Raw genomic sequence first — 20940 nt, 5'->3', positions numbered from 1 at the left:
TTTGTTGTTTTTGAAAGATGTTTGGATGTTATATATATATATATATATATATATATATATATATATATATATATATATATATATATAATAGGGGTGGGACGATATGGGTATCTCACGATACGATATCTGTGGCGATATTAGGCCCTCGATAACAATAATATCACGATATTCGATATACTGCGATATCGCGATATATTGCATGAAATTTCACCAACGATATATCACGATAGTCCTTGTATTCAATTCATGAACACACAAAATAGCACCAAACAGTTGAAAATCATCATTACACAAATACAGATATTTTTCGGCAGTATATCGATTATTTATCGCGGGAGAAAGTATTGCGATATATCGCGATATCGATATATCGTCCCACCCCTAATATATATATATATATATATATATATATATATATATATATATATATATATATATATATATATATATATATGGTTAAACTGATTTTGATGCTGTATTAACACATTTTCCTGGGGACCTCCTGGAACCCCCTCAAGGAACCCTGGGGGTCCCCGGACCCCACTTTGAGAACCACTGCCTCAACAATATACTTCAAAATGACCTGTTGTACAGCAACAAAGTGCACAACACTCGCACGACTACGTCATCTGATGCCATGATAACGAGAGTTCACTTTGAACTAGTGGCTCCCGCGTGACCTTCCAAATTAACAAAATATAATTTCTATGTCAAAACAGTTAAGGAACAAGGAGTTGACACTAATCACATAGAAGGTTTCTATGATAAACACAAGAGGGTCAATGGACTGTGAAATATGATTCTGGCCTTTTCGAGACAGTCTCGATGGGACAGAGGGACTGGAGGCCCCACCCTCTTGTCAGGATGAAACTCAAACCAGATTGGTGGGATTCTGTGCGAGAAACAAGCAACCAGGTCTAGGAAAACCAGCCCAAAAAAAGCGACTATGGGCCACATGAGCACTTTAACATATACGTCAGCTATTTGAAAAAAGCAGATCTACAAGCTCACAACGCGTCGCGATGCGACGCGTTGTGAGCTTGTAGATCGGCTATTTTCAAATAAAATCTTGCGGGGAAATTATAATAAGCAGATCTGGCAACCCTGTGTGTGTGGGGGGCGGGGGGGCAGGATCCCCAATGGCTGTCCTGGTTGCTCTATATGCTAAGGTCGAGGTGCCGGTCGATAAGTGGTTTCCTGTAAGTGTGAGACATGGGGTCAAAACTGAGCTGGGGGTCGAGGCAAGACAATGCCCCAAGACTCACTGCAGTTCAGAGGTTACGTAGGATCATCAGACAGATTTGTACAGCCTGCTTGACGCAGGGAAGAATGGGTATTGGGAACAGACTGAGGCAAGATTTTAAAGGTTTCATGACGTTCAGTTTTACCACACATTAAAAGTCTTTGTCATGGTCCTTCAAACGTGTATAGGTTTTAACAAAAACATCCACTCCATTGATCCATGGCAGGTGTTTTTCTCTCAAATTTCTAAAGCCTTTTGAACTGCAATGAAAAAATAAATCTTTGCCTGCGGGTGTCGCTGTTGAGGGATTTTGCCTGTCAATCATCGCCTCTGCTCCCCCCCCCCCCCCCCCCCCCCCGCCCCCAAAGGAAAGGATAGGGGAAGGGAGGGGCAAGGAGGAGAGTGGGCGGGATTAATCGGCTGTGACCTCACTGCCGAAGGGCCAAGCTCAGATTACTTTTCAGCCTAATTATTCAGAAAACCCCAGACCACAGAAAATCCACTGAATGTTCAAAGTTCAGATTTTTTGGGTGTAATTGAGGTCATAAACCCCCAAAAAAAACACACAAAATAAAAAAAGTGAAAATGAATGTCATAGAACCTTTAAGGCCGGGTCTTACCAAAGACTATAAAAATGGGACCCCATGCCTCCCTGCTTGGCGCTCAGCATCACGGGTTGGATTGGGGAGTCCCTGCAACATACTATAGTGTCATGTCCAGTAGCTGACAAGAGACTGTGGTTCTGTGGTACCGTGCTGCTACCATATCGTTACTGTCGGGATTCGGGAAGAAATCCGGAAATCCCTCTTATCTTATCTTGTGTTTTTTCGAACATTAAAGGGACTACACCATGAATTTTAACTTTTCCTTCTTTTTTGTGTGTTTTTGGTCTCCCCTACCTCTTTTCTATCCCAAAAAACACCCCAGTTTGAACACTCAGGCTTTCACAGCATATCTGGGGTTTTCTGTAAATTGGTCTCAAAACAGACCAAACTGATTTTCACCCGAACGTGACGTCACGTTCCCTCCCGTTTTTTCAGTTCCAACTAAAAATAACATATATTTTTTTTTACTTTTTCCACACAGAACCAGGATATCACATGCCAACAAACTGGCTCAATAGCGCCCCGTGCCAAACAGGAAAATGTGGTATTGCAGGTGAAAGTGCTTTATAAGCCAGAGAGAAGTTGGAATGAGTATATCTGAGGCTTGATTTAGGCTCAAACCTTTTGAAAAACGTTTGAGGGACATAAACAATATGATATTAAACATAAAAAAAAAAAGAAATCATGGTGTAGATCCTTTAACACCCTACTTGATCATACTACAGCATCGCATAAAAGCATCAAAAGTAGAAGCTCCACAAGCTCGAAACGGAACGCAAACGCGAAGCGACGCGCTTACAACTTCTAGATCTGCCACTTTTGCTGAATGAACTGAAGCTCAGGGCCAGGTTTGGTTGGGTATCCCTTAAATCCGGCAAGACCGGTATAGTGAATGTCTGTTGCCAAAAGCGAAGCATAATCTCCATTATCCATGACCCCTCTCTCATCAGGGTAGATTGGATAAGCTCATTTGAAAATATTTAAGGAGGTCGTGTTACAGACCACATATTAGGTGCTTTCCGTTGGTGCTGGCCAAGCATCCCAAATATGTTCAGGTGGTTTCCCGTCAAAATTAATGTCAGGCTTCGTACCTGTACTGCGGCTGTGTTTTAATATGAATATGCTGCCTTTATGGTCTCGCAGTCGACCTACAATTACAGAACGGACAACCAAGTTACAAACACCAAACACGGCATAGCGTAGGCGGGCAGGAAGAGGAGGAGAACAAATAAAATCTGTTCTATGATGCATGGGCAACGACAAAAAAACATCTAAATGGTACATGTGTCTGGTATGAGTCTTGTGAGAATGAAAGAGATTTACCTGTCTATGTATTTACCGCTGTTCTACACGCACTTCATGGTCAAATGGTTAGCTAGAGGGTGAATAAAACTTTTTGTAAGATTGTTATTTAAGCCAAGTCCTTTTCATTTAAGAATATGTTCCATTTGGATAAGCTCATTTAAATATTTTGAGTGGGTTGTACAGTGAATAAAGACACACAGTAAATTCTGCATAATTTAAAACTGGACACTTACTAGTCTGTTATACTTTCAGAGTTAAAAAGTGTTTGTCTTTGTGGTTCACATATAATAGCTAGCTCCCATACAGTGTGCAAATTGCTTGAGAACTTGAGAACTCAAGGAACGCTGCTCGACAAAATGGTTGGTTATTCAATAAAGAGAGGTCACATTTTGTAACCCAATGACTTGGTCGCTGAGGTCTGGTTTGAATGTCCTACCCTCCCAAAGAGAATATCTCTTTCTGAATATTTCTAGTGAATACTTCCAGTGAACTGGACATAATGACAACATCCTGCCACAGAACCAAATGGGTATATGGGAAAAGGATAAACTGGGAGTGATAGGAGTGGGTTAGCTACAGGATGAGGGGAATGAAAGGAGGAAATTAAATGCTGTTTTTGTGGTTGATGATACCTATGCCAGCACTGTATCCTGGGAGACGTTCACGCACATACTAAGAACAGAAGAAAGCAGGACATTGTTTTGTGGCCAGCAAAGCGTGGGAAACTATATTTTTTTGCAGCTTGATAATAATATAACATAACATTCATAGCTCTGCATTCATTCATAATATTCACTGGAATAACTAACTTATGTTATGTCGTGCCAGCCACAAACACACACACACACACACACACACACACACACACACACACACACACACACACACACACACACACACACACACACACACACACACACACACACACACACACACACACACACACACACACACACACACACACACACACACACACACACACACAAATAAAAGACAAACTTATAGTGTTCTGTTGTTAGCTGTGACTGGAACTCAACCAATGCTGTTGGGAATACGATAACAGTCATTGTGGTGACTGGGATTGTGAGGCATGTTGTAAAGAACAGTCAGAGTCAGAAGGTGAGTCTCTCTGTGGGCCAGTGGAGAAACTCTAGTGGGGTTGTGTAGGCGGTATGCTGGCAGAACACAAATATATGACTTCTGCTGAAGCCACTTTGTGCCGTGGGGTCAGGCCACAACGCCTGGCACTGTCCCAAAGCCACCACAGAGAGACATGACCCAAATGCACAACAATGACCCAAATGTCAGGTCAACGGCCTTTAACCCATTGAGACCTGAAGCCGATTCTACATGTCTCCTAAATCTCAACAGTATTCTGAAAAACGTATGTTTCTATATCAGTGGTGCTCAATCTTTTTCATGTCAAGGACCCCCAAAATGATATGTATTTGCCCGCGGACCCCCATTAAAATGTTTTGTTCCAGGGACCCCCAGAAGCAAAGATTTGAGTCAAAAATGTTCGCTTTAAAACAATATATATTCAAAGATTTGCACACATTTTCAAGTTTTTTCAAAAATAGCAGATCTACAAGCTCATAGTGCGGCACTCGGTGCCGCGCTATGAGCTTGTATATCTGCTATTTTTGAATAGCCCAAAGTGTAAAATAATGCTTTTTAGCTCAAATCAAAAAATGAGACAGTTCCAGGTAATGGGTTAACCTGTAAATACCACTCATCAACACAGCACAAATACAGTATTTTTGGACATCATCTTGCACAACTTTGTAGGTTTTTCGTTTTTAGATTGAATCTAGGCCAAGGGCTGTTACTGTTATAGTTCACCACATAATACTGACTGACTGTTTGCACTATGTACTGTACTTGCGAATAGCCAGCAAGGCTACACAGCACCTATAAGTACCTCAAGAGTACTGTGACTAATGTATGACCACAAACTATTTATTTCCTTCTACTACTGCTGCTGCTATTCCTCATTATACCGTGTCATTGTTTATAAATACTGCTATTCTTTATTAAAACATTGAGTGCCAGGTACTATACATCCGCTTCATCCGCAGGGTGCCAGCGTTTTTGACCGTGTTTTGACAATCTTTGGAGAGCCGCAGAAGCCACGACGTGCACGCGGATGTAAACAAAAAGTGTCCGGTGGGTGGGGGAGGGTCTCATCTATCTACTGGAACTAGGGGTGTGCCGATACACTAATATCATGAAACGATACGATATATGGCACTTTTTTATTATGAAAATATATGGGGGGGAAAAAAAGCTTATACAAATATTTGGGGGGGGGGGGGGAAGCAAATGCAAACAAATACTTTTGTTTTGGCATTATTCAGACATGCAAACTTGTAGCTTTTCAGCTAAAATAGGGCAATTATGTGACACCTGACCCAAAAAAAAAAACACGTTGTCACCTTTTTCACCTCGGGCTGTTTGCATGCCTGATTATTATTATTGAAAAAAATAAATATATATATATATTTATTTATTTATTTTTTCAAAACGATATTTTTTTCCCCCAAAACGATACATATCGTCACGAAATATTTCCGAATATTTCCAATTTCCAGTACTTTTACTTCTACTCCACTACATCTCGGATCCAAATGTTGTACTTTTTCTCAACTACATTTATTTGAAAACTTTAGTTACTAGTTACTTTGTACATTTAGATTATTATTACAAAACATGCATTAACCACTTCAGCCCTATACATTTCGGCCATTTGAAAATAGCCGATACCAAAAACAACTGACCTCACCTCCTCTCCATTTCAAAGCTTTTGATATCATGGGATATCGGCCAGCAGGCAGGCAGGGCAGAGCATCTCACAATAACAGTTACACGCTAGACTTCAATTTTCCGGTTTATATTGAGAAATAACATATTCAGCTTCCCTGAGCCTTTTTGGGAAAAATGTCTGTGCCTGTTGAGTAACTCAGAATTCACAGCGGAAATGGACGTGGGTGTAAACTCCAGACAAGAACTTTGTGTGGGCTTTGATGTCGGAGGATCATTGTTCTTAAACAATGGTGGGAAAAACACTCAAGTCACCTCATGGTAGAGTTTCTAAAGACTGAGGTAAGTAAGGCGATCATTCAAATCTGACACTTACAGATGCTGCGACGGCAAATAGGAAAATGGATTTAGGTATTCAACCTACAAATTGGAACTACAATTTAAAACGGTGGTCCTTGAGGGCGTTCCAGGGGGTACCCAGCTAAAGTAGTTAATACGGCATCATTTTAACAACTTTATATACATTTATACGTTGGAAATTCAAAAATAGCAGATCTACAAGCTCACAGCCTGACAGCATGTCGCGGGTTCAAATCCAGATCCCGACGACCTTTGCTCGTGTCACTCCCCATCTCTCTCGCTCCCCATTTCCTGTCAGTCTACTGTATCTATCAATAAAGGCAGAAAAAGCCAAAAACATCTCTTTATAATTTAGTAATTTCTTTACACAAATCTTCTCTTCTGGGGATCCCTGGCCCAAAACCTTTTCAGATGGGGGTCCACGGCCGAATACATATCAATTTGGGGGTCCTTGACATGAAAATGTTTGAGAACTACTGATTTAAAAGGTTTTGTATCAAATACAGCACTAGACATGCTACGAATCTTCACCCCCCCCCCTTTTTTTTACCGTACTAGTCATGGTCAATTTTCCCTTAAATACAGAGGTACTACACTTTGGGACAAGTACTCTACTGGTATACAACTTTCTTCACTTCATTTATATAAGAACAAAATTGAAGGATGTTCTGATTGACCAGGTCACATGATGTCACATCCATTATCACACATTCCCTGATAACCTTTGTTTGGTTTATCTTCTATTTGTTTGGTTGCTCTATGGGTTTGGCATCCTTTAAAATCCGATATGTCAACTATGTTGGCTAATTTGTATCAGTATTCTTGTCATGCATAACCAGGTATTTTATTTTATTTTATACTGCAATCATTCTATATATTCATATTTTGTTGTTTACAAATCATGTTCTATTAATATTTGTATTGTGTTACACATAGGTAGAGGCCTCGCATAAGCCCTTTGGGCTTCTTGCCTTTTACTAGCCCTTTTTTTTTTATATTTTGTGTACAGTTTTTGGTATTGTTTTTACGTTGTGCTAAATAAATCAAATAAAATCAAACCAGACATGGGAAAATTAGGTTATAATGGGCTGTGTTGAACAGGCACATCAAATGGTAACATTTTGCGCATTTAAGGCACCCCCCAAGAGTCAAAGTGGAAATGCTTTTAGCGATTTGTTGAGTACATGACCCTCAATATGTGTTTAAAATTTGGGGTTGATTGGACATGATCTTAGATTTTTTTTTTGTCAAATAGGCTCCTGCCACTAACTGTGTAAGCCTATTACGGACGAACGGTAGGGACAATCAAAATTCCACCAAAATGTGTTTATCACATAGGTCCAGAGATCATGTGTACCAATGTGTGTGAGATTTGGACAAAATCTGTGGGAGGAGGAGCAAAACGTTTTGAAGAAAATTCTAAGAAAATTCTAAATGGCAGAAAATCAATACGTACGCAAATGGCCGTGGCCTATATGGGGAGTTGTGTCATGAGTCAAGGAATTCAGTGAAAAAGTGATTTTAATTCTACGACTTACGGTTTAAGAGTTAGAGGCCGAAACGTAAAGTGGGCTGTTATAGCGCCACCAAGAGGCCGACTAGTGTAATATATATATTTTTATGTAGGCCACTGGACTATGAACCTTTCCTCCAAGTGTCCAATAGCCCTTACGGTTTTTGAGAGAAAAATACTTGAATGGGAGTTTTCGCATTTGCCCATTCAAGTCAATGGGAAAAATGTATTCACTAATAAATGCATATAAATTAAACTATACAACATATAGTTTAAAGCACGCGATTCCCGATGAAGCCGGTTGATTTGACATATGGCTCGAGTGTATGCCGCCAAAACTGTGGGAGAAGTAGCGTGCCAAACTTTTGGGGTTGCTCTAGAAATAAATAGTCGCCCAAGTACTATAGTGTGTTGCCCTTTCGGGCAACCACACTAATAAATCCTTCTTCTCTGCCCTTTCTCTCTCACCAAGGAAAAATCATAGTTATACAATAAGCAAACAATGCGATTTCCGAGCGATGCGCCCAATGTGGTGCCCTATCGAATTCTGTTGACCAGAGCACTTAAGTTTCTGAGTGTTTTGTCAAATGTGGTCACCTAACGAATTCTGTGACCAGAGCTGTTCTGCCCGTCCGGAGCATGGGAAAAGCATCTCATTGGCTGTCCTTCGGACCAATGATCAAAAGGTCGCTGCCTTTTGAAGTGCATAGCCTCTGACGTAACGCTTAGCACGACTCTCTTCACTTCTCATCTGTCCTCTCAGTTGTCTCTTATAAATGAATACATTTTATCGGTAATACCCTGAGCCTTTCCCTCCATAATGAATACTTCTAGGGTTGATGGTCTAAAACTGAAGCTTACTCTACTCTTGTGTCTACTCTGTATACAATGCTCAAAAACATCTCAAATGATTTTAAAATAAAATAAGGAACAAAGTTTTAAAATAGCAGACCTACAAGCTCACAACGCGTGTTGTGAGGTTGTAGATCCGTAGATCCGCACCAAGTACAGTGCAACTCAGTTCCGTTTTACTAAGTATAGAGGGTCAGTGGTTAAAAAACGGTCAAATTGGCTTCCTTTACAGAAACAGGTCCTGTTTTTCTTTTACCAGCAGAAAGACTATTGTTCAATCTGTAATAATGTCTGTATTTGATTATGGGGATACACTGTATATGCATGCTTCACTCTCCACACTGAAGCCTATGGTTGCAGTCTACCACAGTGCTTTGCGTTTTATTACTGGTGATGATTATCTCACCCATCACTGTATTTTATATGATAAAGTGGGTCGGCCATCTCTCGCAGTTCGTAGAGAGCAACATTGTATGTATGTTGTTTATTTATTTAAGGCCTTGTGTGGTAAACTTCCTTTATACCTAACCTCGCTTTTGGAACCAAAGGTTACTGGTCACTCAACACGTTCACAAACACACATTAGATATACCAGTCCACGTAAGTGCAGTGAACATGGAAAAACTGCATTCATGTATTATGCTCCACACAAATGGAACAAACTTCAGGACTCTCTGAAACTGGTGCGATTGGTCTCAATTGAGACATTCAGGATGCTTCTTGAGGACACACTACATAGTGACTGTACCTGTTTCATTTAACACTGTTTATCTGCATCTGTTAAATCTCTGTGTTTTATCCATGTCCTCACTGTATTGTCTGATTCACCGCCTTTTAGGATTAATTTGGTGTTGTTTTATGCTTCTGCTTTTCTTTTTTGCTTTATTGTCAAAGTTGTGACATTGTAATGTGATTCAAATGTTTGTTATCAGGGCGTCCTTGAAAAAGAGAGCTTGCTCTCAATGGGTTTCCCTGAATAAATAAAGGAAAAAGAAAGAAAGTAAGAAAGAAACTGAAGTGATATTGATCAATTTAAAATATTATCAAAGTATTCTGCAGCACCCCTGGACTTACTCACCCACTTTAAGAAACCCTGGGCTAGAGGAGAGATCAGATCAGAGAATTTGTGATCATTGAATACCTGATTGCCGTGTAGATCCAAGACATTTAGTTTGGACAGCTTTTGTAGACAGCTTATGTTATGGATTCTGGAAAATACAGTAAGCAATAAAATAAAATCAGAATAAGCAACGACATAAATCAATCAAAGAGTAATAGGTCGGTGGGTACATAGGACATTATGGGATCAAACGGGTATTGTTGCTTGCCAGGAAGGTACTGTAGATCCTTAACTTACAAGGATAAGTGCAGATTTCCAACACATTTCTCCCCTTGAAATTTACCACGAAAAAAAAAACATCAAGATCTTCATTTCAAGAATTGAATGGAAGCTTTTGGCCAGTGTTCAAGGCTGTATGATGGTATCGTCTCTTGGAAATGGCAACGGAAACCTAAATCTGTGGTGTGCTTTACTGTGGAACGGGGACTTCAGATGGCCTATGAAAGTGGCTCTGAAAAGACAAATGTCATGTTTTACAGAGGCCGCCCCGTGGAACGGCAGCACTGGACCTCAGTTGTACATTCCCAATGGCTTTCACCATGATTTGTGACTTTAATCTCCTTCCTGTCGACCTTTCAGACCGACACGACATTAGACGTTAACAAAGAGAGGTATGGTTTTCCACTGACATTTGGGCACCTGCAGGAAAACACTCATCATTATAGCCTGACATGATCTAGCAGCAGACATATCATATGCGAAACACAAAAAACAGAATGAGCTTGGTGTGCGAGAGGTTTGCATCTGTCCGTTATGTAAAGAATAGCAGAACCTTAAAGGAGTAGTTCACCCCCAAAATCAATTATTTTCTATCAATTACACACCCCATGAAGCCTTGAATTCATGGATTTGTTTTAGTTTTTGTCACATTCCTGACCCAATAATTTGATGACCGTCAAACTCTCCGGAGTTAAATTGATTGAGACTCAATCAATTTATTGGATCAGGAATGCAACTAAAACAAAAAAAAAATCATGAAGTCAAGGCTTCATGGGGTGTGTAATTGATAGAAAGTAAGTCTTTTTTGGGGGGTGAACTATCCCTTTAAGAAGGATGGGGACTTTTATTTTTGTTTGTTAGGTAACTACAGTAAACAGTAAAATCCTGAGAGTTCATTTAACTCGGAGAGTGGACAAATGTAACCAAATGGACCCGAGTTAAATAGGCTCTACGCGCAGTACCCATATTAGGAAGAAATTGGGCCTCTTGGCGGTCTTACCACTCACTTATACTAATGAAGGCTCTGTTCCATTCTGGTCAAACAGAGTCAGGATATTGATATTATGCATGTTGGCTCACCGGAAACACTCTGCTACACCCCTAGGTCTCAAATTGGAGTCCAGGTACCCTCATGGTTCCTTGAGGGGGTTCCAAATGGCCCCTTACAGTTTAATTTGTACACTCTCAGAGTTATCGGGGTCCTTGAAATTAAAAGGTTTGAGAATGACTGTGATACACTAAATGGAACAGAGCTTTAATTAGTATAATTGGCCAATTTCTTTCCAATACAGCTGCTGTGTATAGAGCCTATTAACACTCAAGATCTCACTGTGTAACGACCATGAGCAGTCATCATGATGCAATGACGAGGGGTTGTCTGAACTCACCTGTTCTTCCCCAACATCAACACTCTGAGAGAGCTCAGGGCTTCGATGCCGGTCATGTGCGAGATGTGGTTGTCGTAGAGGTCGAGGAAGACGAGGCGCCTGAGGTGCGACAGATGCTGGATACTCGTGATGAAGTTGTGTTGCAGGTTAAGCAGCTGCAGCTGCTCCATAAGGCCCAGCTGAGGGCACTCATACAGACCGCGCCTAAACAAAAAATACATTGACAAAAAAAGATAAGTGCTACAGAAGAATGTCCAGAAACACAATACATATATTCAAGAGGTGTTTCCAATATGCCGTTACCATGTTGAATACCGGGTATATGAGGCGGCAGTGGCTCAGGGGTAGAGTGGCCGGTGGAGCGGCCGTAAGGGAACCGCGAGGTTCCCAGTTCGATACCGGCCTCCCCCAAAGTTAGTGTCGAAGTGTCCTTGAGCAAGACGCTGTTGCGATGAGCACGTTGGTGCCTTGCATGAATTCCTCCGCCATCGGTGTATGCATGTGTGTGTGAATGGGTGAAATAAAGCGCTTTGGATAAAAGCGCTATATAAATGCACCATTTACCATTTTTTAAATGTATTATTCTTCTTAAAACATTTTAAAATAGTAAAATAGCCGATCTACAGGGTCACAAGGCGTTGTGCGCTTGTAGATCTGCTATTTTCACTACTTTAGTGTAACATTCTTGTATGAAGTAGGGCTTTAATGTATGAAAAAAACAAAAAATAGAAACTTGGAGATACAAGAGGAGTGCTCCGGGTAATCAGATCGATCACATGACGTAATGGTAAATTGACCGCATTTATAGCTCTTTGTCTAAAGCAGTGGTGTAAAGTAACTAGTACATGTACTCAAGTACTGTAATAAAGTACAATTTTGAGGATGAGTACATTTACCACCAGTGATCCGACCACACAAAGCAAAGGCGTAACACCATTGCACATTAACAGCATGTGGTACACATTCACACACCAACAATGGGAGAAACCATTCAAGGCACCAAGCTGTTCATCAGGAGCAGTTAGGGGTTCAGTGTGTTGCTCAAGGACACTTCACACGCAGGCAGGAGGAGCCGGGGATTGAACCGCTATGGTCGCTCTACCTCCTGAGCCACTGATGCAATGTCCCTGGGTTGATTACATATATACACTGTACTCTCTGTGAGTGTGTGTGCGTGCGTGCATGCGCTGGAAGCTCTTTTAAGTCATTGTGTCGGCAAATGTCCATGTATGAAAAATAAAGAATTATCCCATCTTTCACAGTCAAGGTTCTCAATTATAATATATATATGATTGACTGAATGAATGAATATGTTATCTCCATCATTAATGTCATATATCGTTAATGCTTTATTAATTCTCTATGGCAGGAAATGTCTGTGATTCTGGTACCAGAGGTAGTAGAACAAATAGATATATATAGTGTAAGAAAGGGATGTTGCTGCCCCCTTGTGGCACGCTGCACCAACACCACCTTGTTCTTGTCATTTTGAGTTGACTTCTCAAAAGCCAGAAAAATGAGGGACGAACGCAAACAAAAATGTTAATGAATGGTCTGCCACACACAAAACAAATACACCACAGTAAGTTTGACCTCCAGTTGAATAATTCCATTATAATTCATGATTCTAGATGTTCTAGATCAGGGGTTTTCAACAGATATGTGAACCAGGGACCACCACCACAGGGAGTAAGAATCCCCCTGGGGACCACACTGAGTGGAGAATCGAGATACTTACTGAGATTCTAACTAACCTACCCTCTAACCCTTTTCTGAGGAATTCTGACTTCTCAGTAACTCACCCATTTGTACCGCTTTTACTCTACGCTCTGGGAATTGCGTCTGACAACTCATCCTGATTGTGTTTCACAGACGTGCCTCTTAGTCTTGACTGAGTCTATGAGCTGATCCTCTTCTATTCAAGTACTCTTGTAAGGTAAGCACAAGCCTCCTCAAATGGCCATGATACTCGGGTACCATGGTACTCGTGTAACACAAATACCTTAGATTTTGATATTAAGAAAATAGGAAGTAGATATTTCAGGCTGCTCTGTGCACATGGAAGTGTCTTTGTGTGAAGAGTATTAGAGGCAGGCTGGCAAGGTGAAGTGTTTACATGTTCGCATGAATGAAAGGTTTTATTTTTCATTTTATTTATTTTTTTCAATTAGTTTTGAGCACCCAGCTGATAAGAGCACAAGCTCTTATGGTGTGTTTGAAGTGGATGAAGATGGAGAAGCTGGAAGATGGACAAAATCCACACAAAACTAACATATATACAAGCTAATGGATGCATAAGGCATTCTTACTGTTTTGTTTCTTTGTACTATGAAAAGGTATTTATAATTTTACACCAGTTGCTTTTCTTAAGGACATATGAGGTGAGCTACTTTAACACTTTCACCCAAAATGTAATTTAACATTGGAACATGGAATATGTTCCAGGGGCCACGAGAAAGCTCAGCTGGGGCCGGATTTGGCCCGCGGGCCTTCAGTTGAATATCACTGTACTGGAGGTACGGTATCTTTTTTTTCTTTTTTTTTTTTACATACGTTTTTTTGTTTGTTTGTTTTATCTTCACTTTCCTACATTATGCATCTATGCATGGTCAGACTCAGGGACCACACACTCAATACGTTCGTAGGGATGCATGGGATCATATCTGCACTGTGTCTAAAGTCTTTTGTTGGACATCTCAAGCTGAAGGCTGCCAATTGAAGGCTAAGTAGTTTTGCCAGGCTATGCATGGCTGGCATAGTTGGCTGTGAGACACATTCCACTCATTAAGTAGCACCTGTTTCTGTTTATAAGTCTCATTTTGAGTTTGTTCTGGGTGGAGAGAGGAGGTCTATTGTTACTGGGCGTTTATGCATACTTTGTTATGTGGAATTTATACAGGCAATTATATTTGTTGTTTAATTGTTTGCTGTTAACCTATGTTCATATTATGCTATTGTTGTTCATTCATGTTGTACTGGATGCTGTGCTGTTTTCTGTCTGTGATTTATATTCCTGCAGACCATTGGTAACCTGATAAACTAAATTGAATGAATATCTCTTCACATGGAGTTCTTTCCGATGTGTTTCCAAGCAGTGTTAATTAGTCCTTCCCTAACATTTTAGTGAGTCTAGTTTTTGTTGCGAAATTGTTAATATATTTAGTCATAGTTTTAGTCAATATAATTTAGTTTTTATTTCGTTTTCGTCAGTGGAAAAGGATAGTCGACACTAGGTCATATAGCATTGGTTCTCAAAGTGAAATAAAAGTATTGGAAATTGGAAATACCCCAGTAAAGTAAACAATACCTCAAATTTGTACTTAAGTACAGTACTTGAGTACACGTACTTAGCTACTATACACCACTGCACAGTACTCAGATATCATGCACCAGAGATAAAGCTTTCTCACTCAGGTAGTGAAAACAGATGCAGACCTACCTATCCAAGTCCATCCGTTCGGGATGTAAAGCGAAGTCGCCATAGGAACCAGAGGAGATGGGAAATCCTGTGACTGGGCGGTCAGCATTGCCTGGCATGGACAAAACTTTGGTTAACTTTGGTGAATGTTGCATACAGAAAAGTGCAGTACTGTTTTTAAACATAATCTATTTCAATTAAGTCATATAGCGTTTAAGTTTATTTGCACATGGGTAAAAAGAAAAGAAAAAGAACAGGCTAATACTAGTTTCATCAATAAGAATGTAGACATGGTGATGGAATAGTGCAAAATGCAAATTTCCGTTTTATAGTGTTTATTTTATGTCACAGCAAACATGCTGCCATAAATTCACATTCTACCATACAGCATTGCGGACAAACTAGCCGCTCAGGATATAATCTATATTCAACATTGCCTGGCTATTGCACATTGTCGCCAAAAGAATAATTAAAAATAAAACCGCATCATATTTGAGCTTATACAACCTCAGCACTTGACAGTCATCAGTCACTCTTTTTTTCTTCACAGCATAATAAAAGAAAACAAGGGGCTAAATAACTTTAATATAAATAGGTTATTCTTAATTGGGATCTATATGAGATAATTCAATGACTGTATGTTGGAGGTATATATGCAATGAATGCTTCTGTTAACCCATTAAAGGGAAATTTTGGACCGAAATATAGATGAAATCTAATCTAATGACACAGATGCTTTCCCGGTCTTAAGACCGGGAAAAGCATCTGTGTCATTTTAGATTACTTTGGCTATTCAAAAAAAAAAAGACATACAAGCTCATAGCACGTCACTTTGTGCCGCGTCATGAGCTTGTATAGCTGCCAAAAATAAATGTTTGTGAAATTTTGTGTAAATCTTTGAATATAATCAAAATCTTTGCTTCTGGTGGTCCCTGGAACAAAATATTTTGAGATGGGGGTTCGCGGCCAAATACATATCATTTTGGGGGTTCTTGACATGAAAAGGTTTGAGGACCACTGATATAGCAACATACATTTTTCAGAAAACTGTTAGGATTTAGAAGACATTTTTTAAATCGGCGTTAGGTCTTAATGGGTTCAAATCCAATAAACAAAAAAACAAGGGGCTTGTGACATCAACTGATATGTAAATATTGTTTGAAACCACTTTCCATTTCCAGAGTATAAGCTTTATGTCTCTCTGCCACATTTACCATTTACCTGTTGGCCTAGTAGGGAGGTTTAGGGCATTGTGGTGGTGGTGATGATGATGATGATGATACGAGGCTCCAGCACTCAGAGTGGTTCTCTTTGGTTTTCTTCCTCTGTGTCCCTGTTGCACTACATCCACTCCAGACGCAGCTGGTAAACGACATTCTCTACAGTCACTGGTGGAGCCCTCTGGTGGTGGAGGAGGGGTCTGCCTACGGTTCCTGCTCCTATGGTGTGTACACAACCTGTTGTCTACAGAGGGGGGGTGGTATGTAAGGGCTAGTGTCACCATTACAAATGGTTGACAATTAATTGTCATACAAATAATTGCGATTAACAACTTCTGTTTTCGGCATTGAACATTGGAACATTATGAATAGAAATTATATTTCTGTTTGCCTTTAAAGGGATAGTTCACCCCAAAAAAAATCACACCCTGTGTGAAGGAAGCGGTGCCTTTGGGGCGGGGCTTAACTCATTTCAGTTTGTGCCTATTGGTGGTCTGAGTCCACTTACCAAATTTGTACTTGGTACCATGCTGCAAACTGGAATGATGGCTGTTTAAAGCCCAGCCAATGGACAGACAGAGGGGGCGGGGCTTAAGTAATTACAGTTCGTCCCTATTGATGGTTTTAGTCCATGTACAAAATTTGTACTCCGTAGCATGCTGCGAACTTGAGTTATGGCTGTTTAAAGGCCAGCCAATGGGAAGACAGAGGGGGCGGGGCTTCAGCAATTCATGCTCGTCCCTATTGGTGGTCTAAGTCCACATACCAAATTTGGACTTGGTGGCATGCTGCAAACTGGAGTTATAGCTGTTTAAAATCCCGTGCTCATACGGGCGGACGGACATAACATACGCTGGGGGTCCCTGGACCCCTATTTGATAACTTCAGCAATTCATGCTCGTCCCTATTGGTGGTCTAAGTCCACATACCAAATTTGGACTTGGTGGCATGCTGCACACTGGAGTTATAGCTGTTTAAAATCCCGTGCTCATCCTGTGCTCGGACATAACATACGCTGGGGGTCCCTGGACCCCTCTTTGATAACCAGTGGTACGTGTGGGCAATGAGAGGAGAGATGGCATAGGCAGTCTCCACGTCCGTGTGTCCGTGTGTGTGTCCGTGTGTGTGTGTGTGTGTGTGTGTGTGTGTGTGTGTGTGTGTGTGTGTGTGTGTGTGTGTGTGTGTGTGTGTGTGTGTGTGTGTGTGTGTGTGTGTGTGTGTGTGTGTGTGTGTGTGTGCGCGTGTTTGTATGTGTTTCTTCTTTGCCGTGCTCATCCCGGGCTCATACGGACGACGGACGGACGGACATACGGACAAAGTCAAGTGTAGAGCGGTTGGCACCGCTAAAAAAAAATCTTCTATTGAATAGTCACCCCATGGAGACTTGACTTCATGGATAATTATGTTTTAGTTTTTGTCGCATTCCTAAGCCAATATACGATTATGTCATAATTGTGACAGGACTACATTGCAGTCATTTAGCAGACGCTTTTATCCAAAGCGACTTACAATAAGTGTATTCAACATAGGTAGGGAACGAAAACTACTAATCACCAGAAGTCTTAAGTGCATTTCCTGCAAAAACAAGCAACCAAAAGTATACCTAGCGCTAAGGTAAAAGTGCAATATATCAGCTACCTACTTTCTTTAACAGATGAGACAAAAATGGCAAAATCAAATGAGCACAAGCTAAAACAAATAAGTGTATCGACTAAACAAGATCCAACAAAGCAATACAAAAATAAAACAAGAGTTCGTACAACTAGTTAACAACAAGTAGGCCAGGCAAAGAGGAAGGGTAGTGTTTCCTGAAGAGGTGGGTTTTCAGCCTGCGGCGAAATATGGGCAGTGACTCTGCTGTCCTAACATCAGTGGGAAGTTCATTCCACCACTGTGGGGCCAGAACGGAAAAGAGTCGTGACCGTGTAGATCGACCAGAAGGACCCTTGAGCGACGAGGCAATCAGTCGCCCCAAGGTGGCAGACCGAAGTGGTCGAGCGGGGGTGTAGGCATTGACCATAGCCTGGAGGTAAGAAGGAGCTGTTCCTTTCACTGCCCTATAGGCTAGCACCAGGGTTTTAAACTGAATGCGAGCCGCACGGGGAGCCAGTGCAGAGAACGGAGAAGGATAGTGTGGGAGAACTTGGGGCGGTTGAACACCAGACGAGCCGCAGCTTTCTGAACAAGCTCCAGAGGTCTGATGGCTGATCCCGGAGCACCAGCAAGGAGGGAGTTGCAGTAGTCCAGGCGGGAGATGACAAGAGCCTGGATGAGCACCTGGGCTGTTTTCTCCGTGAGGAAGGGGCGAATCCTCCTGATGTTATGATGAAGTCCAAGACCATATGAACAAAACAGGCTGTTTGGTTGATTGATTGGAGCAGTACCTAGTCTGAAGGGATTCATTGTCAGCATGTTCATCATGTGTGTTTCTTTTGAAAGGTCTTTGGAGAATCGGCGGTCCATCTATCAAAAAGCCAAGAGGAACACATAATTAAAAACACAGACATAGGCCTCTCTTTTCACATTTTTTCTGATACTTGTATTCTCTTGTAAAGCACAGATTTATATCCTTGAGTGAAAAATGATGTGCAAATACATTCTGATGTGACTTGACATGTCTTCATCAACACTTTATGCCTGATGATGATGACTCACTGGCCTCTAGAGCTTCCTTGGAACCAAAGACTTCTGGAGAATGATGATGACTGTTATTTTTCAATTTTTATTTGCTGCTGCTGGCTGCAGAATCTGTCTTCAGAGCAGTGGTGTAAAGTAACTAAGTACATTTACTTAAGTACAGTACTTAAATACAATTTGAGGTATTTGCTCTTTACTTGAGTATTTCCAATTTCCAATACTTTTACTTCTACTCCACTACATCTCAGAGGCAAATATTGTAAGTACAATTATTTGAAAACTTTAGTTACTAGTTTTCAGATATAAATTATGATATTATAAAACATACATTAACCACTTTAGTTAATGTATGCCGCGTCGCGGCGCGTTGTGAGCTTGTAGATCTGCTATTTTCAAACAATGTAGTACTTTTACTTTTGGTACTTTAAGTACATTTTGATACCAATACTTTTGTACTTTTACTCAAGTAAATTTTGAATTCCGGACTTTTACTGTTTTACTAACAGAGTACTTCTACATTCCAGTATTGATACTTTTACTTAAGTAAAACATTTGAGTACCTTTTGCACCACTGCTTGAGAGATTAGTGTGCTACTGGCACAGGACCCATTTAAAATGTTCATTTCAACTACAGTATATGTGACATACTTTTGTTTTGTTCAAACGCATTATGACTCAGCTGCTCATACTGTACGTGGCGCAATATCAAAGTTTCCAGTATATCATGAAGATGTCAAAGGTAAATTGCATCATAATGATAATTCACTCATATATCTCATCTCTTTCTCTCCTGTCACACATAAGTCTGACGTCACAATAAAGACAACGAGATGAAGATGAAAAGGAAATTGCATTGGGAATCAGGTGGTAATAATTGAATGAATAAACAACTTACTCTCCTTCAAAACCACTCAATGCAATTCGGAGCTGGCCCTTTTATTAAAGTGCTTTTAATAAAAGACTTGATATGAATGTAGTAACTACCGTGGGGGTGAGAGACATTCTTCTGTTGTTTGTCAAATTGGTGTGTTTTGGTGAATGAATTACAAATTAAGTGCAATTAAGAAATTGCTAGTTACAACAAATGTGTTTAACACGAAAATTACTATAACAAATCTACCATTAAGAATGTGTAATCTTATTTTAATCTCTCCATTTAGCAACTACTTTGTAGGATAGAGCAATGCATTACACTGTTAACGTTACTTTTAAATACTTTAGTTTGTTTATGTGTTTACCTTATCACAAACTGATCTTCATCCTCGACCTGTCTGTCACGTTGTCACTACAAACAAAACATACAACTTCCGGTTTGAGTTCATAATAAAAGCATTTTTTTTGTATCAAAACGCAAAACAAATGACGTTTTAAACGAAAATATATTAAGTACTGTTTTGCTAACCATAAGCCTATACATTTACTGTCTGGAGCCAATGCACAATGTCATGAAGATCAACAAAGCAACTGACAGCACCAGCACTGGTGGAAAAGGTACTCACATTAAAAGTATCAATACTGCACTGTAGAAATACTCTGTTATGAGTAAAAGTCAGGTTATCAATGTGTTATCAATGTCCCATTTCCCATTCAAGTCCCATTTCAAGCTTTCAAGTGTAAAAAAAATGTATTTAAAAAATAGCAGATCTACAAGCTCTGTATTCTCCTGTAGCCTCCCAAAAACAATACTTTTATTTTCCACGCCATGTCACTCCACATCCGCCCATCAGAGGCTAGGTGTGGGTCACATGACCAGACCGTTTGCATCTTTACGACACACTTCCTTAGAAACCGTTGCCATGGTTAAGGGAAAAAAAGAAAAACGTTTACATGTGGTTTCACAGCAAATCATACTGCAGAATGGTTGGTTCCTTATCTTTGTAGACTAGGGGAAACGGTTAATCGATCAAATCGATGTGTAATCAATTATAAACAATCAATAAATAAAGAAAATGATTAGTTATCAAATCCCAATTTTGGGCATGTCATTATATGCAAAATCTTGCAAATTGTTTAAAAACGTTCAAAATAGTCAGCATGTAGCTGATACACACTCACAACACTGAATATTAATTTCCATATGCCTGGATAAAGTTTAAAATGTAGTTATTTATCAAGTGTAAGTTATGTTTAGTGAACACATAGGGATGAACGATCAAATCGTTGCACTTTCAGTTATGATAAAGCCTCTTATAAGCTACTCTAGTCCAGTACTGTCAGGTGTTAAAGGCTGCAAGTAATATTTTGCTTTGTTTGGTTTAATAGCTATATATTCCAATCATTGAGTGTTTGCTCAGTTACAT

General features: G+C 40.2%; 1 protein-coding gene across 1 annotated transcript in view; it reads right to left on the bottom strand.

The window, feature by feature from the left end:
* The window catches only part of lrrc49 (leucine rich repeat containing 49), a gene marked incomplete at its 5' end in the record, with an annotated part of 102001 nt that extends 87099 nt beyond the window's left edge, over window positions 1–14902 (bottom strand). Inside the window, 3 exons of the mRNA XM_084055482.1 lie at window positions 9780–9846; window positions 11366–11569; window positions 14805–14902. Of these exons, the coding sequence (XP_083911608.1) occupies window positions 9780–9846; window positions 11366–11569; window positions 14805–14902 (369 nt within the window). The remainder of the gene's footprint in view (window positions 1–9779; window positions 9847–11365; window positions 11570–14804) is intronic.
* Window positions 14903–20940: the final 6038 nt, after the last annotated feature.

Source organism: Gymnoscopelus microlampas (assembly GCF_963454915.1).
Source record: "Gymnoscopelus microlampas genome assembly, chromosome: 1".
Classification (NCBI taxonomy): domain Eukaryota; kingdom Metazoa; phylum Chordata; class Actinopteri; order Myctophiformes; family Myctophidae; genus Gymnoscopelus; species Gymnoscopelus microlampas.
Note: the sequence above shows the minus strand (reverse complement) of the source record. Positions and strands in the feature narration are given on the sequence as shown.